The 18,111-nt window shown below is 43.1% G+C and overlaps 1 protein-coding gene across 1 annotated transcript in view; it reads left to right on the forward strand.

Moving 5' to 3' along the window:
* DSCAM (DS cell adhesion molecule) overlaps positions 1–18,111 on the forward strand; it is a 550,602-nt gene that overhangs the window by 436,285 nt on the left and 96,206 nt on the right. Inside the window, exons 18-19 of the mRNA XM_074983419.1 lie at positions 1,176–1,331; positions 13,055–13,188. Coding sequence (XP_074839520.1) covers positions 1,176–1,331; positions 13,055–13,188 — 290 coding nt within the window. The remainder of the gene's footprint in view (positions 1–1,175; positions 1,332–13,054; positions 13,189–18,111) is intronic.

Consider the following 18,111-nt stretch of genomic DNA (forward strand, 5'->3'; position numbering starts at 1 on the left):
CAAAGTTGAGCATCTACAAACACCCTACTTTGATGTTAAACTTCGAAGTGGGGCACTACTCCATGCCTGGGACTGGAGTAAAGACTTACAAGTTGGGCTCCCTTACTCCAAAGTTAACTTCAAAATAAGGGAAAAAGTGTGTAGACACTCTGTCAGATCTGACAAAACAGGTCTTTGCCCGCAACAGCTTATGCTCCAAAATATGTTAGTCTACAAGGTGCCACAGGACTTCTTCTTGTTCCTAGTGTAGACGCACCCACTGAGTCTCAAAGTTAAACATTACTGTCCTGATTAGAGACAAGATTTTTTTATTGACATCTGTAGGCTTTCGATTCGACCCTATGCTGTTGAAAACTATATAGGGTATAGTCTATCTCACAAAAAGGAGCTATTGGATCTGAAATTTTATCTTTTAATGTCCTTATCTTGTAAGCTAAATTTTTCTCCACAGTTTTTCTCTTAAATCATTTTTGCACCTGCATTGTGTTTCCCAGGTTAAGACACTAAGATTTATGTGATGAGCTACATAACAATTGGTTTGTCTGATTTTACCACATAAACATCTATTGTTAACTAACGCTTATGCCTATAATGTACTTTACAGTGGAACTGGCTAAGTTATAGCAAACAAAAATTTTGCTTGTTTAACATTATAAAAATGGCTTTATTTCAGAAATGAAAACTAATGTGAAAAGTGTTGACTTTTTCTAATCATTTTATATCAAGGGAAACATTTTGCATCATTTTTATGAATTTTTAAATTTCTGTATTGTCAGTGTCAATATAGAGATATTTCATGAGCCAAAAAGCTGATTTTCACTTAATGTGAAATGTCAATAGCTATTTTGAATGTGGTTTTGATATTTTTACTTTCAAGTTCAATTTGGAAAAAAAATGCAAAGTAAATTTAAAAATTAAAAACAAATTTGCTGTTAACCATGTGGAATGGAATTGACATAAAAATTTCAAATGTCTTTTTTTTCTTCATCAGCTCTGTTTTGTAGTATTGTTCAGTGTGAGCATTTATCAATTTATAATCACAAAATATTATTTCTCTTTCAGGAGTTCATATTTTTAATCAGAAAATTCCGCTTTTATTTTCATACCAATGTAGACATATTTAGTTAAAGAAAGAATAGGATTGCCAATAACTTGGTTCTCTGTTTGTTCCCTAGAGCTGGGAGAGATTAAAAATGTCACTACTACACAGCCCTCAATAGAGCTTGATGGCCTGGAAAAATACACCAATTACAGCATCCAGGTGTTGGCATTCACACGAGCTGGAGATGGAGTCAGGAGTGAACAAATTTTCACCCGCACTAAAGAGGATGGTAAGAGCTAAAAACCTTTTTGTAGTCAGCCTGACATAGTAGGACATTGCTTGATTTGGCCCAGATTTTTAAAGCAATGTGTGTACAACATACAAGTGCGCATGCACAAATTGTGCTCTTGAGTTATGAGCACATGTTCTGTGCTGTGTGCACCGTTTAAAAAGAAAAAGAAGAAAGAAAGAAAGAAAGAACTGGGCATTTCTATTCATGCATTCCTTATAGCCAGATTAAAGATTAAGACCCTATTTCAGGACAGGAACTAAGAATGTAATTAATTTTAAACATGCTAGTATTTTTTTTAAAAAACAAGTAGCAATAGTTTACTTAACAGCCTTGACATTTTTCTATTTTTGAATGATTTTTGAGATAGACTTTCTAAATCAATAGACAGTAGGAGCCTAACCTGCTTGAGCTCTTTAGAATATCCCACAAGGCACCTCACTGCATCTTTAAGTGCCTCAATGCCTCTGAAACTCTGTTCTCAAGAGGTCAAGTTGGTTTTGGCAGAGTTAGGAGTATACATAGGCTGAGTTGCTGTGCTGACTGAATAATATTAGCTCAATAATTACTTCAGTGGCATTTGACTTTTTTCAAACAAATTAGTCGGTATTTTTTCTTTATTATCCATCCAGTTTATAGATAATGCATAAATATTTGGACCACTGATTTGAAATGGTCTCTACAAAAGTGTGGGAGGGAGGGGGTATCCAGCTCTCAATTACTTTCATTTATTGATGAATTCCATTAAAGTAATCAAATCAAGTATTAAAGGGTTGGTTCTGAAATTTACTCCCACTTTAATGTCACTTTACACTGACAGAGTGGTGTTAAGGGGGCCTGAGGGCAAATGAGGATCAGGCTATTGTGGCACTAGGCCTTGAAGAAGGAAGAGATGAGTGCACCTGTCACTCATCAGCCGCCTCCCAACTCAGTCTTAAGAGGACACTTGGCCTATATGGAATGGGAGCTTCTTGGATAAGTTAATGAGGGAAATGGCAGCTGAGATCTGTCAAGGAACAAAAGACTAGAGGTGCTTGAAAGAAGCTCTAGGTGTTTCCTAGAGGGAGGCTGACAGCTGGAGAGCAGCAAGTTGGGTCTGTAGGCTGATCTTCCTAAACCAGTGAGCTAGGGGTGGAAGCCAGAGGGCAGCTGAGTGTGGCCTGTGGACATCTGCACAAAAAACCCAAAGCTGAGGCTGAAGGCGAGGGGTTTTACCTGTTGACAGCATCACAGCGAAGCAATGGAGTCGGGTGAGCAATGCAGAGGCCCATCTGCTGGCTTGGGTAGGTTATGAAAAGTTAAGAGAACAGCAGGAGCAGTGGTGCCTCCCTAGTGAGGATGAACTCCCATCAGAGTGGCTGCAGGAAGGGTGCTCCTGCTTGGGAGTGTGTGTTCTGTTCCACCTGGAAGACCTGGGGTGGCTACCCTGGAGAAAGAAGAGAGGAGGTCTGAATCAGAGCCCCACTGTGATGGCAGACACTGAAGTGTGGTATGTGAGAGGTTGAGAAACTAGAACTAGAGGTCTTGGGATTGGAAGGGACTTTCTGCACCTGGGTGATAAATGGATTGTTTAAGAACAGATGTTATGGGCTATTTGCACTGTTTTGTAATAAAATGGCTCCAAGCAGAGACATTAACAGACAAGAGACTGTCATGGAGTCTTCGGTCTGTCTCAGAGGGCAAACTGAGGCAGTTGTGTCTGTTCTGTCACTGCCTGCTGCTGGAGGGTAGTACAGGCAGAGCCACGCTATGACACAAACCTTTCACGTATGATTAGTGACAGAGAGATAGCCGTTTTAGTCTGTATTCAATCAAAACAAAAAAGCGGTCCTGGAGCACTTTAAAGACTAACTGAGTAATAAATTATTCGGCTAGTCTTTAAAGCGCTACAGGACTGCTTTTTTGTTTTAACTTTCATGTATATGGCTTTTCATTATTCACTCAGCTCTACTCAGGCTATTTGTTCTCAGGCTTATTTTTATCTTCAATATTCATATAGTTCCTTTTATTTCTTTGAACAAAGATGGGTTAACAACAAAAGCCAGAGCCCAATTTGTGATTCATAAATGTAGTTCTACTTCCAGAGCTCAGTAGAAGGAGCCACGTTTAAACTCCTTCAGAGAAACAAGGTAGGTGAGATCTTAAGCTTGTCTCTCTAACCTGTAGAAATTGGACCAATAAAAGATATTATCTCCCCTACTTTGTCTCTGTGATAGGCTAGGACCAAAACAGTTGTAGTAACACTGGAACTCATTTAGTCCATCAGCAACATTACTCTCTGGTTCATCTGCTACTTCCCATTCTGTATTTCTTACCCATAACCCAAATGACAGTGAGATCCTTTTAAATCCTTTGGTGAGACCATGGCCATGTCTACATTACAGCGATTTTTGGAAAATCTTCTTTCAAAGAGTGTGAGCACACAAAAAAAAAAAAAGAAAAAAGAAAAGAGAGCGGCTCTAAAGATCTATCTGCTCTTTTGACAGAGAGCATTCACACAGCCCCCACTGCTTCAAAAAAAAGAAAAAAAAAAGCCAGGGCTCGAAAAATCCAGCTCCATGAGGAAAGCTCTTTCAAAAAAAAGGGTCCGCGGACCATCTACACGTGCTTTTTTTCAAAAGAAGCTTTTGAAAGGAGGTGCTCTTCCTGATCCGGGCGTGGAAGAGGGCTTCCACAAGAAGAGCCACATTCTTTCAGTTTAGGATCAAAAGAGTGCATTTTGTGTGTGGACGCTCCATGTGTTCTGTCAGAAAAGGGTCTGATTTCCCAAAAGACCTTGCTAGTGTAGATGTGGCCCATATGTTTGAGCCATCAATACCTTGTATCAGAGCACATGCAACATGCCAAAACACCATGAGCTTGAGGTGGCTATTGCTGTGTCTCTGGCTTCAAGAAAAGTCTAAAAATAATTTAAAAATAATAATGTTATGTTTTCTAAGAACTTTTGCATTTGAGGGAAGAAAGTCAACATGCCAATACTTGGATAAATATTCCATTCCATGAGCTGGCGCTGCAGGCTCAGCCGCCTCATCAAGAGTGGGACACGCTGCTCCAGGGGAGCTCAGGAAATACTCTGCCTCAGGGAGGCAGAAGTCTCCTCAGAGCTCCTCAGTGTGCAGAGGGAGAGCCCCCATTGCTATGTCCCTTTGTGGGGAGTACAACATGCTGGCTAGTCTTGTGATGGAGGAGGGACAAGGTCATGTCTCCCCCTTTTCTCTGACTCCTTTTGGGTGTCTTGTTCCGTGGGATGCACAGGGAGAGAACTCCCCACAGTCTGAAAAGCAGAGGCAGTGGTCACACCTGGTTCAAGCAGGGTCTCCTTTAACCCTCCACTGCCCTGAAAAACCACAGAGCTGTATCAGACTCTAAATTATTAAGATGAACCTTTTCACATATTGAAGGAGTTGTCTAAATGGCCCCATTTTTAAATTCGGAAACAGAATATCTCATTTTTAGGTATGTATGTAGGTGGATGAGGTCACTATTTCATATCTTGTATCAGCTTTACTTTAGTTATTTTAATTCTGCTGCAGATTTTGCTAGGATGGCAAGAGGGTTAAAATTAAAACTCGTCCAATCCCTTGGATCAAAACATCTCTTAACTTTGAGGAAGTCAGCATATGAACTATACTGTTGGCTCCTCTTTTCATAGATTGTGGTGGTAAATATATGAGATCTTCCAGAAAGTTCCAATCTGGAAAGCTCTTTACTTCCACTTATGGTGATCTCTGTCTAAAATGAGGACAGATTATCTCATTCTTCAGTAATAAACTCATTCTGGATTATCCTTTACCTTACCATCAAGCCTCCTACTTCTATGTCGTGTCATTTTTGTTTCTGTTTTTTGTTTTTTACATCAGCAGGAAGTTTTCCTTAAATCGATGACATGGTACGTCCCTTTAGTATTGATAAAGGCCCATTTGGCCATCCATCACTTCATCATTCAGCCATTCCCAGCTCTGATATACATGTCCACAAGTCCAGAATATCTTTAGTGTCCATGAAGTGAACCAAGTATTTTCTTCCCAAGGAACAAATTTAAAGTTATCCAAGTGATAAGGAAATCAATCTAGAGAAAAGAAGCTTGTGTTTGGATTTCTTGATACCAGGCATGAGCGAGATTCCAGCTGAGACTATGAAGTGAGGCTTCCTTTTAAGGTGACATCATTTATGTTTTTGCATAGCTTTTCTCCCTGTGAGCCTTCAGAAAAAGTAGCTGTTCCTCTCTAGCATAATGAGAAGTAGATGGGAAACTTCCTGTTTTAAGAATTCATTGCATTTACTGTCTCTTTTCACTCTCAGTAGAGTTACTCATAAGCCAAACATCTTCACCTATGGATTTATTTTACTGATCATTAAAAATTAAAAATGACTTTCTAATTGTCTCCTTCCTTGGATTTAAATTGCATTTTCACAAGCTATTGTATTTGACAACATGGGGATTAAATTACTTCCTTCATATTTCTTTATTGGAAATAATACATTATAAAACCTTAATTGAAACAATGAATCTGTATTCTTCATTAAACAGACCCATTGAAGCAGATCCTCAGCTAGTCTAAATCAGCATAACTCCACTGATTTCATAGGAACTATCCCACTTTACACCAACTGAGAATCTGGGCTATTAACTCATTCAAGACTGTTCAATGGGGATGCTTAAATGTGGATACACGCTAGTCAATATGACCTTATGTGGCAGCCTGGCTTGTGGGTTATTACTTAGATGCCATGTGCAACTTCTGGCACTCAGATGATCCGGAAAGTCATAATTTCTTTCTTTTTTTTTCAGAATCACTTTTTTATTTTCATAGAATCATAGAACGCTAGAATTGGAAGGGACCTCAAGAGTTAAAACATTCCGTTCATATTGTCTAGAAGGCATAAAAGAGTAGGCAGCAACGTCTTTTCAGCTCCCCAAAAATAAGGTGCGCTCTGCATAATTGTTAGTGGGCTGGCTCTGTATGCTGCAGAGTCAAAATTCTGTGTACAGAGCAAAGCCTTGCTCTCTCAGAGGTGCTAGGGCTTTCAAACATACCATTCATGGCACTTTTGGCTCCCACTCTCTGTGGTACAGTGAAGGAAAATATCCAGCTATACACCTCCTGGAGCCACTATGCATTCCCACTCTCGATCATCAGTAAATTCTGTTCCCCAGCCTAGTCCTCTCAGTGTCTTTGTCCTCTCCACATTAGTGTTGGCCTTCCTCTCTCATCTACAGTCTTTGAACCCATTTTCATGCAGCCACAGGGACAATACATAGTGTTCCCTTTCCCGCATGGGATGAAATATGCTACCTCTCTGCAATTTTTAAGATCCTGCTGGTCCAGAGAATGAGCCTAGGATCTGGCATGTGATCATGGAGGACAGCTGTCAGTGGCATCCATGTTTTGGTGTTGACTCTTTCTTTCCTCACAATTCACCTTGTCTGCGTCCACACAACGGAGAACTTTCGAAAGAAGCCCTTCTGGATGATCTCTTCTGAAAACACTTCTTTCAAAAGAGTGCATCCACAACCAAGAAGCTGAGCAAAAGAGTGATCTGCTCTTTTGAAAGAGTGTCCCCACAGCCCCTGCCCTTTCAAAAGAAGGGCCCTGAAAAGTGTCCTGCAATGAGAGTGGAAGAGCACTTTCAGTTCACTTCCAAAAAAATGCTTTCTGTGTGCAGACACTCCAGGGGAACTTTCGAAAGAGCCCCCTTCTTCTGAGAAATCTTCCGAAAGAACTTGCTAGTATAGACACAGCCGTTCATTCTGTCTCACCCCCCACAGTCACTCAGGCGATGTCTATACAGCAGCATTATTTCAAAATAAACTGTTCTGGAAGAGATTTGCAGTTAAGTGAACAGAACACAACGCCATATCCTACCAGCCACAAAGAAGAACTCTGCTGTCGAGAGAGGAGCTGTCAACAAAACGTCAGTCTGGACATCCTGGGGGGCCTTCTGTCAACAGAAAAGGCCTCCAGGGTGCTGGACAGGTGCCCCAGTGGATACCCCGTCAACAGGAAACAGTGCTCTGTGGTCACTGCTGCTGGCTCTTCTTAAAGCCAGAGGGAGCCCAGGGAACCCTGTGGCAGGAAGCTGAGTGTGCAAGCAGCAGGGCTACATACAGCTGTGTCCCATGCCCTCACAACTGCTCCTTCACAGTAAGCAGCAATGGCAGAGGCCCCCTGAAGACCCCCTGGGCCCTCAATGGAGCAGCCTGAGAGGTCCCAGGACCCACCTTGGGGGTTCAAATGCTGGACACCCTCCTGGAGCAGGGTAGAAATCCAGGCCCTCCTGGACTTGTGGGCAGAGGAGAAAAGCCTCCAGGACCCCAATGCCCACTGCAGAAATGCTGAGATCTACAGCCAAATGGCCACCACCCTAGTTGAACTGAGCATCCCGCACTACACCCTGGAGTAGTTCAGGGTGAAAGTAAAGGAGCTCTGCCAGGGGAACATCTGGGCCTGGGATGCTGCCTGATGCTCCGGGGCAAGACTGCCAACATGCCCCTACTACAGGGAGCTGAACAGCATTCTGTGGGGAGGACACATCACCCCCACACCTGAGCCTCAATATCAGGACCCCCCAGAGCAGCATGAGCACCCACAGGAGGAGGAGGAGGTGGCATTCAAGCCCCAACCCCTGCCGGGTCCAGAGCCAGACTCAGAGGCCAGCAGCCTCATCCTCATCTTGGAGCCAGTCTCCAGCAGCCAGGCCACCTCCCAGGCATTGTTGGAGCTGGGCAAGGGTCCCTCCAGTGAGTACCCCATACATCACACACGTCCAGGTGTGGGAGGCGGGTGCAGATGGGGCATGCTATGAGCGCCGCTCAGTTGGCTCGGGCAGAATCTCACACTGCAGTCCTAGCATGTGAAGCCACATGCAGTGGGCGTGTGCACCACCCGGACCCAGCCGACAGCCCCTGGGCATGGGCAGCATCTTGCTGCCAGGTCCATAGAAGGCTGGACAGGTCTCAGGTCCCGCGGGGGGGAGCTCTACCAGCACCTGCCATGACTTGAAGGACACTAGCCGTGGGGGCGCTGGCCTGACCCCACACACGGCAAGGAGTGTGGCACCTGGAACACAGGCATGCTCCCAGGTGTGAGGCAGGACCCGCTCCCGTGGGCAGCACTGCAAGCCACAGGCGTGTGTGTGTGTGTGCACGCGCGCGCGCCCCAGGGATGGCTAAGCCTCTTCTGGCTCACATACAACTTATGAGGGGACCCCTCTGCAGCTAGACACCCCACTTGGCTGCTAGCCCATTGACCAGGAGAGGGAGCAGTGGTCATCACAGTCCTGGAGGCAATGTGGAGCCCCTGTGTGGCAGGGCTCACTGTGCAGGCCTTACATGGCTTTGCTCCCAGGACACCCCCATCCCTTGGCATGGGGGGTGTTGGTTGCTTCCCACAGTGGGAGGCAGGGTGTTAGGGACTGTGTTGCATAAATGACTCACCATCTTTCCTCCCTGTGTTCCATATAGCTGGACCCACATGGTCCAAGGGCCAGGCCACCTCTGCCTCGCCACCAGGCTGAGCCCACTGCCGCAGGAGCTGGTTGCACCTCCATGTGGACCTGGTGCGGGACCACAACACCCTTCTTTGGGCCATCCAGGTCACCATGGAGTGCCGGCTCAGGGCTGACACAGAGTGGCAGCTATGGGCTTGGGACCAGCTCATGTCCCACTTTGATGCTGTCACCAGCTACTGATGGGACATGCTGATCCAGCCATCTGCTCGTGCACACACCAGCCCACACCAGCCCGGGGCCGTCTGACCCCATGGCTCACCCCCAGGTCCCGGGCCCACCCCTGACCCCCAGGTGTCCCCTGCCTAACCAGACCCCACCACAGCCCCTCCCCGCCCATACCTCCTCCTTTAAGTGTACGTCTCAGCGGAGCTCCCAGAAAGAGCTGGTGACCTGCAACCCTGGATGATGTGATTCTGGGTGGCTGTTTTGCCAATAAGGTGGCCAAGCAGTCTGGCTGCTCTCTGTCAGGAGAGTGAACTGCTCTTTCAGTGCGCCTTGATGTCTGGACATGCTCTGTTGACAGATGTTATGTCACAAGATATCAAACTTCTGCCAACGATAATCTGCAATCTAGACACAGCCTGATACTGTAGGACTGTGATTACTGCACATTCGATGGCGGAACAGAGTTACAAACCTGGCAGTCCCAGACAGAGCAGGAACCACGAGCACTGAAGCCATGATTCTGAAAGCCCAGCTTTGCTGGACAGGGCACGTCATACAAATGGAGGAGTCAAGAATTCCCTAAGCAACTCTTCTACGGTGAACTCTCCCAGGGCAAAAGGAATCAAGGTAGGCCTCGCAAGAGGTATAAAGACTGCGTGAAGGCCAACATTGCTCATGCTGGTTTAAAACCAGATCAGCTAGAGCAGCATGCAAAAGACCGACCAGGCTGGCGTGCTCTCGTACAACACACGTATGACAACTTTGAAGAGCAGCGATGCATACGCCTCATTGATGCTCATGAGAGGAAGAAAGCAACAGCAGCAGGACTGCTGCACCAACTGCACCAACAAAGCCAGGACAATTCCCTTGCCCCCCCCGTGAATGCTCATGCCGTTCAAAGCTTGGACTCCTCAGCCTCATGTGAGTCAACAAACAATGAGCCTGTGCAAGCTCAAGGTGTCATTGTCGGACACAAGGGACTACCTACTTTTTACGTGAGAATGTCTTTCAATAATAAGGTCAACAGCACACACTAGAACCAAATGTAGGTTCTTCAGAATATTCAAGGAACATATTTAATAGACATCCCAGTTGTTTTATTGTACAGTAGTCCATCAAGTTATGTGAGGGTTGCATTCCCACACACCCTCGCATAACTTGTATTTCAGCTAAGTTGGGCACGGGGGAAGTAGCAGGAGCACCTGGAGTTCCTTTTGAAAGGTAAGTCCTGAGTTGGGGAGGGTTAAATCTGGTGGTGGGTTGGGGCTCTGGGAGGGGAGCAGACAGTTTAAGCCTGGAGTGGGTTAGAGCTGCGGGGGGCTGGAGAGTAGACTTGAGCTGAGCCACCGGGGGTGGGGGGTGAGCTGAAGCCACACAAAGTGGGGGTGAGCCAGAAGTATGTGGGAAAGTTGAGATGGAGCTGGGCTGTGGGGCAGGGGGAGCTGGAGCCATGGGTTTGCCGGGGGGAGGGAGTTGAACCGGAGCCATGAGAGGGGGTTAAATCAGAACTGGGGACGTGAACCCGAGCTGAGGGGGGTTGAACTGAGGCCATGCAGGGTGGGCATTAAGTCAGGGCTCGGGGGGGAGCTAGATTTTGAGTTGCTTTTAGCTCATGTTAATGCAAGTTAAGCACAACTTGAAATCGCACTTTCGAAGGTTTACTGTATAAATCATCCTATGATGCATGATAGAACACCAAAACCAGAGGCACTCTCAGACTCATGTAGGTTTCCTGAATGCAGAAGCTAGATGTGTACAGATGTATGTTTGCCTATATCTGGAGAGAGCTCAAGATACTGAATTTCAAAATGTATTAAAAACAGACTTGGGTTTATATGCCACAGCAGTATCCCCTTCAGGATTTTCTGAATGAATGAAAAGTTAAAATGAAAAGTTATTGGCAATTAAAGTTTATGAGTATCTGCATCTTAAAGGTGCAAATATGGAATCCAGTGAAAAAATAAAGCTAGAAAACTCTAGATCAATTATGAATTAATCCTTCAGCAGCTGACAGCTAAGAGCCACTCTTGTCAGAATCTCTCCCCATGGATCAAATACTAATGTGGCAATAAATTATTTTAAACTCACATATCTAGTGGCAGTGGTTTTCAGGAGACTAAAGGAATCTCCCACTGGGCTAAGTAATTACCAATGAGAGCCAGGTTTCCCTGTTCGGCATCAGTAATGAACAGCAGTTCTAATGAACTGAATATAAATATTGAGCTCAATGCTGTCAAACATCAATATTTACTCTAAAGAAAGGGTTGGTGGATGCAGGGGGAATGGTTGTGATGTGAATCATGAGCTCATCATTTGGATCCTTAGTTATTTTCTCAATACAGTATAACTAGACAATGTGGAATTTCAGGAAGCTTCCATAGTGCATTTGAACCTCTTGAATCCAGCATCCCTGGGAAATAGGCTATGTCAGACTATAGAATTTTCTGGACCATGGAGGGCACTGCAGGGTCTGGGTGTAAGGGGCATGGGAGTGGAGCACTTACCTGGCCTCCCAGAGCCCACCTCCCTCCTCCCCCGTGTTGCTATGGAGCAGTGGGGGAAAAAACCTCTGGACCAATGTTTGGTTGCACTGCCATTCCCCCAGCTGAGAGGAGGAGGAGTGATAGCACACGAATTGCTTCCTTCTGTCCCTGCCAGGGTCCAAATCACAGGTGGTTCCTGGATCAGGTCCACCTGGATTACAGAGGTTTTTCCTTAAATACATTTAAAGGCTGAGGCATTTAGCTATGAACTAAATGTAACTGCAAACGTATGCCCCCATTTCACTACCTTCTTCTTGCAAGCACACCCTACCACCTATGTGGTGCCTATTCATTTCAGTAAGGATGTGGACACGGTTAAAGTTCTGTCGGTGGAGCACAGTTTGCAGAAATCAGGGACTATGATGGCATGTATTTGGGTGCAAATATTCTATGATTCTGAAAACAGCAGCTCCACAACCAAAATTTCCATTCCACAGGAAATTACAACGTAAAAAAAAATTCAGAATCAGAAAAAAGCTGAAATTTACCACAAAACAAAAATTTGTTTTTTTTTCTTTTTATTTGGAACTATCAAAATGGTTTGTTTCCATACTATCCAAACATTTGTTTATGATAGTGTTGAATTGTTCTGTTGCTTTTATGTTACTTGTATCTAAAATGAAAATAATATGTAATGTAGTCTAAGTTGAAATGATAATGTTGGAATGAAAATTTTCAACACTATCTAAACATGTCTTGACAGTATCAAAATGAAATATACTAAAGTGTTCCCACAGAAAATTTGGTTGAAATGGACTCATTCCTACAAAATAGTTAGTTTTTAACTGACTGACATTTTTCAGTAGAAGATTATTCTGTAAAAAAAAAATTCAATCAGCTCTCATACTAAATAGACCATGTAGCATATTATAAGTACAGTACATTGCATACTTTTCATGTAAGTTCCATATTTTATGGACATTTTCACATACTCAGAATGTACACAGTAAGAGAAGGCTGTGCCTATATAGCTGAAGCTGTAGAAAATTATGCAATGTATCATATGCTTCAGAAATATGAGCGGATATCATTAAATTCTGTCTCAAATAATGCAAATGAACTGGGAGGCAGGGTTAATGTTGTACACAAAAATTTAAATTTGACATTTCCTGGCTAGAATTTTTAACTGTGCAGCTTTAATTAGTTCTTTCCACATAACTTGTGGTACAATGTGTAAGGAGTTACTGTATTGTTTAAATAAATAAATGTGTGCAGCTTTATATGTGCATAAACACGTGCACATTTACATTATAAATCTCTAGAGACCATAATTTCATATATGCAATCTCTGCGAAGATTCATTAATATGTATGGACAGGGGAACGACATATATGATGTTAATTATAACAAATACTTCAGAGGATGCAATTTACACTTAGTAGCATTTCTTCCCCTTCTTGCATATATTACGACCTCAGCTGTTTTCTTCTTAAATGTACTGTACAGATCAGTGTGTATCTGTTGCTTTGGTTACTTTGATAATTATACGTATTGGTCTTTCAGTTCCAGGTCCGCCTGCTGGAGTTAAAGCAGCTGCAGCTTCTCCATCCACTGTATTTGTGTCCTGGCTTCCCCCCTTTAAGTTAAATGGTGTCATCCGAAAGTACACGGTGTTCTGCTCACACCCCTATCCCACAGTAAGTGCTATAAAAGAAGTTTAAAGTACAGTGTTGATTTAGCCATATACATCTCCAGATGTTTAGTGCCTAACACTTTTCTTGGATTTTCTTATTTTATCCCCTTTTCTCTCTCAAAGCTTTTATTTATTTATTTGTTTGTTTGTTTATTGTAAGGGTGATTGCTATTATCACGTATGTCCTTTTTGACAGTACTTACAGCTTAATACAATATGCTAAATTGCAACTTATTTAAAGGCTTAGGATTCCCAGGTTGAATATTTAAAGGCATGGGGTCTTCTGAAGCTTTTTAGTTGGTTCTCACCACATCAATTACCAGCTCTCTGTGACACACTTCCAGCTCGGTAAATTATGGAAACATTTATTTATGAACATATTTGCTAACAACAACTTGCAATTAGCTCTGTCTTCCTGGCATTCTGGCTTGGGTATTCATGTGTGAATGCGTATAATGACACATGAACACACATACTTGCTTGTGAATATGCATATTTGTGCCAGAAGCACTTGCCCAGCCTATATGTAAATAGCCTAATGTGCTGAAAATGTAACAAAGGAGAACTGAATTGAACGTAGGCTAACCATCTCATGCATTTCTCACTCTCCCTTATTCAGGAAGGAATTCACCGATCTTAAAATCTGGGGATGGTTTGTTTATTCATTAAAAACATCAGTGGTTGTCTCTGTGATACAAATAAAGCATATTTATCAATACTGCTTTCTTATTGCATTTTATATTTATCTCTCTGTGGTAGAAGAGTCAGGGCGCTTAAATGAAAGTATTTGTTAACCATGATTCTTTTAATTGAATAGATCCTTAGTTTATGATGCAATAAAATGTTGTTCCTGAATTAAACGAGATCTGGAGGAAATATTCAAAAGTGAATTAGGAACAAAAGGACTGATTTTCAAAGGTATTTGGGCACCTGAAGATGCAGGTAGGACCCTCTTGCAGATTTCATAAACATCTATCAGGTTATGTGCATAACTCCCATTTAAGTTGATGGAAAATAGGCTGCTAACCTGCCTACGTGCTTCTGAAACCCTGCTAACCTGTCTGCATATTCACCTAAATACTTTTGAAAAATTGGCCCTTCTAAAATGGGACTGGCTTCTAAGCATTTTTGGAATTTTACCCCTAATTCCATTACTTCAAAAATCACTGTGTTCAAATGCAAAATATATATGGTGGTGGTAGTGTTACACTAGCTACTGTTTTTACAGCACAGACTACTACGGGAGTTAGTGTTGCTCAAAAAGAGGTTTGTGGCATGTTACTGAACCAGAGCTTGTCATGACTGTGGTGCTCTGAAAAGGTTAATTAATAAGTAACTGTGTCTATGGTTTATAAAAAACACTAGGTGGTGCTGGTGCTTCTTTTTGTTTTCTTCTCATGCATTTCCTCCTTCAGCATCTCTGCGGGAAATATCCTTATACTTAGCTTATATCACAGGGAGATCAAGCACTGTACAGTACATCCAGTAACCGGAATTTGTCCTGGAGGTCCTTGCTGATTATATTCTTTCTAAGGCAAATCCATTTTATTGCATTAACCTGCATGTTTTGTTAACACCTTAATATTAGGCTCAAAATTATTCTCTCTTGGTTTACATTACAGAGACATTTTGCAGAGTGAATTTTAGTGTTCTGCAAAATGAGGGAAAGCTAGGACTGACTAGAACCACTGCTGATGCTGGACCTTATCGAGGATGCGAGTGACGTATGAATAAATTTGAATATTGATTAGGTCAAGTCAATCACACCAGAGCAACGGACTGGACTAAAACTGAGTCCTTACCAATGCTCCCAGGATTTTACCCCGCGACCCTGCTCGCCGTCTACGGTGGGTCTAATCACAACGGGGTTTCAGGGTGTGTGAACTGCGCTGCTGCGGTGTGTTTACCCAAGGAAGAAAATACAAACAAGATGTCAGGTTCAAACAGGGAGATAGGGTTTATTTTATAACTTAAAAGTATGAATTTTGGTAAGCTAAGTTGCACAAAATGTGTAAGCCCTTGTTTTTGTGGAATAGACACAGGACTTGAATACTATGGGTTATAGCCTTAACAATAGGTAACTGCTGTAACAGCACTGCTATCTAATCCCTCAGCTACTTACTGTGCTTCTGGGACGGACCGTGCAGCCTTCGATGCGTGCTGTAAAATGGAAAGATTAACTTCAGAGCTGAGTTGTATTTATTTATTTATTCCTGGATCTTCCTGAGGTTCACCAGGTTGCTCAACCCTTGGCCGACTACCGCGGGGAGCAGATCTTACTTAGAAAAAGAATTTGCCTGCGCTAAGCTAGGTCAATTCTCTAGTTAAATGGGTTGCCCTGCTGGCCAAGCAGGGGAGAGCCCAGTATATGCAGGGTTTCCTTCTGAGAGGTTTTCCCCTTAGTTAAGTGGAGGGGTTTTCCTAGTCAAAGGTTATCCCCTCAAAAATGGTACTGCCTATTTCGACCACCTTGTTATGGTGGCCCTTTATTGCAGAACCTTGATTACCCTTAAAGGGTTACTAAGGACACCAGGGTTTTCCCTTTATAGGGTTATCCCTGACCGCTCTACCCTCCTAAATAGGGGGGAGCTTATAGCTCTGGATTATAATAACAAAGCAGTTTACCTAACTACCCTCCTGTGTGCATGCAATAGTTTTAGGCTAGACCAATAGCATTGGCCCCCTGTGCCTTTACAAAAAGACAAGGAATACAAAATATAAGGCGCTGATCATGGACTTGTGGAAGTCCCAATCCACCCTCTATTACAAAACTGTATAAAAACATTAACTGCTCACCTAATTATTTAACCCTAAACCCAGACCATAAATACCTCCTTATTCCTGCTCTGTGATCCAGGCGCTGGGCCTGTAGTTCTCTTCGAGCTAGGAAGTTATGACCCTCACGGCGCGCTTGTACGGCAGCCGCGTCAGGTCAGACAGTAAAGGAGGGAGAAAGAGAGAGCCAGGAGGAAAAACCGGCTTGGTTAACAAAAACCTCCTGTGTTTTTAGGAACGACCGTGATATTTCAGACACCGGCCTGAGCTAGGGTCGGTGACTGGAAGGGCAGGGTCGCTGCTGCGGTTTCCCCGTGCAGGGCACTGTTGTTTAGGCGGTGCCGTCTGCCGGGCAAACCCTCCGGATGAAAGAACCGGAGCCTTACTAGTGATTTAGCTCTATGGAGACTGGAGCTCTTCTGGCCTTCAGGCTGGAGCTTTTCTGTTCTTCGACGGCCCACGGTGGCTAGAGAGCGATGACTGACACGCAGGTCAGCTTCGGCTCTTCTGCCAGCGATGTTCAGCTACAGGCTCAGTCCAGCTCTTAGCTCAGTCCTTCTCCGTAGTCTTCTTTCTTCTTCTTTGTCAGCTCTCCTCCAAGGTCTGGTCCGGAATGCCCCAAGCAGGGCTGCTCTTCTGAATATATGCAGCCTGGGTGGACCTGTTTGACAACCTCTGCCTGCTAGGTCCTCCTCAGTGCCACAATGTATCAGAGGGGCATTTGACTATTACATATGTATGAGGATTCTAAAGTAACCAATCAGTTTGAAACCTTTCAAACCATAACTTCATACATATTCATAGCCCGCCGAATATTAATTGCAACTGTCATTTTTAATTGTCATTTTCCGGCGGCCATTTTGTGTTTCTAAAACTCCATTTTAACAGTGAATATGGTTTTTTAATTTATCTAATTTTGATGTGGTTTGTGAGGGAAATATGTCACCACTGCTGGTAAAGCAGATTATAAATTTAAAATGCTTAGCTTAAGAGCTGTTTGGTTAGGATGCAGGGCAACCATACAGACACCACAGCTCATGGACAGGGACATATAAATCACCTCAGAAGAGGATATTTCTACAGACCTATGTTGGACTGTGTTGCTGCAGTTGAGTTATGTAATGGCATGTTTCCCTGTAACTACGGATAGGGACCATTTTGCTGTTTGCTTATATTAATAAAAAATATCTTGTTAGGCTGTGTAAAACTCCATAGCATTGTGCTGGTTCATATAATTGAGACTGACCTCGCAGCACCTCCTATTTAATACAGAGCACTTTATTTTGAGCAGAGATGGCCAATCACACTAAATTGTCAGCATCTGTAAACAACAGCTTAGGTTAGGATCTCAGTCAGATATTTTTTTTCTTTAAGACAAAAATGTCTTTGTATTAAGTTTGGTTTTTGTTGGTTTGTTTTGCCATTTAAAAAAAAATCCCCAGATTAGAATTGTACCATGGATCATGGAAACCTGATCTGAAAGAGCACTCTATAAATAGAATGGTGCTTAAATATTGCATGTATCTTCTACAGAACCCCAAAGCAAAGAATTCTGTTTTAAAATATACCATAAGTACATTTTTTCATGAAAAAAACCTGTCACTGCTTTATTATGGGGATTTCTTAAACATTATAAGTTGAAACATTTTTTTAAACAAGAGCCAAATATTTTCCAAACCTATCCTTGGCAACCTTAATGTAATTTTGCATTCATCCCCCCAATTCTCCCTGTACTCTGCCCCATATGTTAACTTGCAGGCATTAGTAAAGAAGATGAAAGTAGATGGAGGATTTCATCAGTTTTGTTTGTATGACATCATGGAACAAAGTGACTCTCTATCATCTTATGTTAGTGGGCATGATCTAAGGATAAAGGAATAGGATCATAAAAATAGAACACTAGAACTGGAAGGGACCTTAAGAGGTCATCAGGTCCAGTCCCCTGCCTTCCCAGGGGGACCAAGCACCATCTATATCATCCCTGTTAGACATTTATTCAGTCTGTTCTTAAATATCTCCCGTGATGGAGATTCTACAACCACCCTTGGCAATTTATTCCAGTGCTTAACCATCCTGACAGGAATTTTTTCTAATGTCTAATCTAAACCTCTCTTGCTGCAATTTAAACCCATTGCTTCCTGTCCTGTCATCA

The sequence above is a fragment of the Carettochelys insculpta genome, chromosome 1 (assembly GCF_033958435.1).
Source record: "Carettochelys insculpta isolate YL-2023 chromosome 1, ASM3395843v1, whole genome shotgun sequence".
Taxonomy (NCBI): Eukaryota; Metazoa; Chordata; order Testudines; family Carettochelyidae; genus Carettochelys; species Carettochelys insculpta.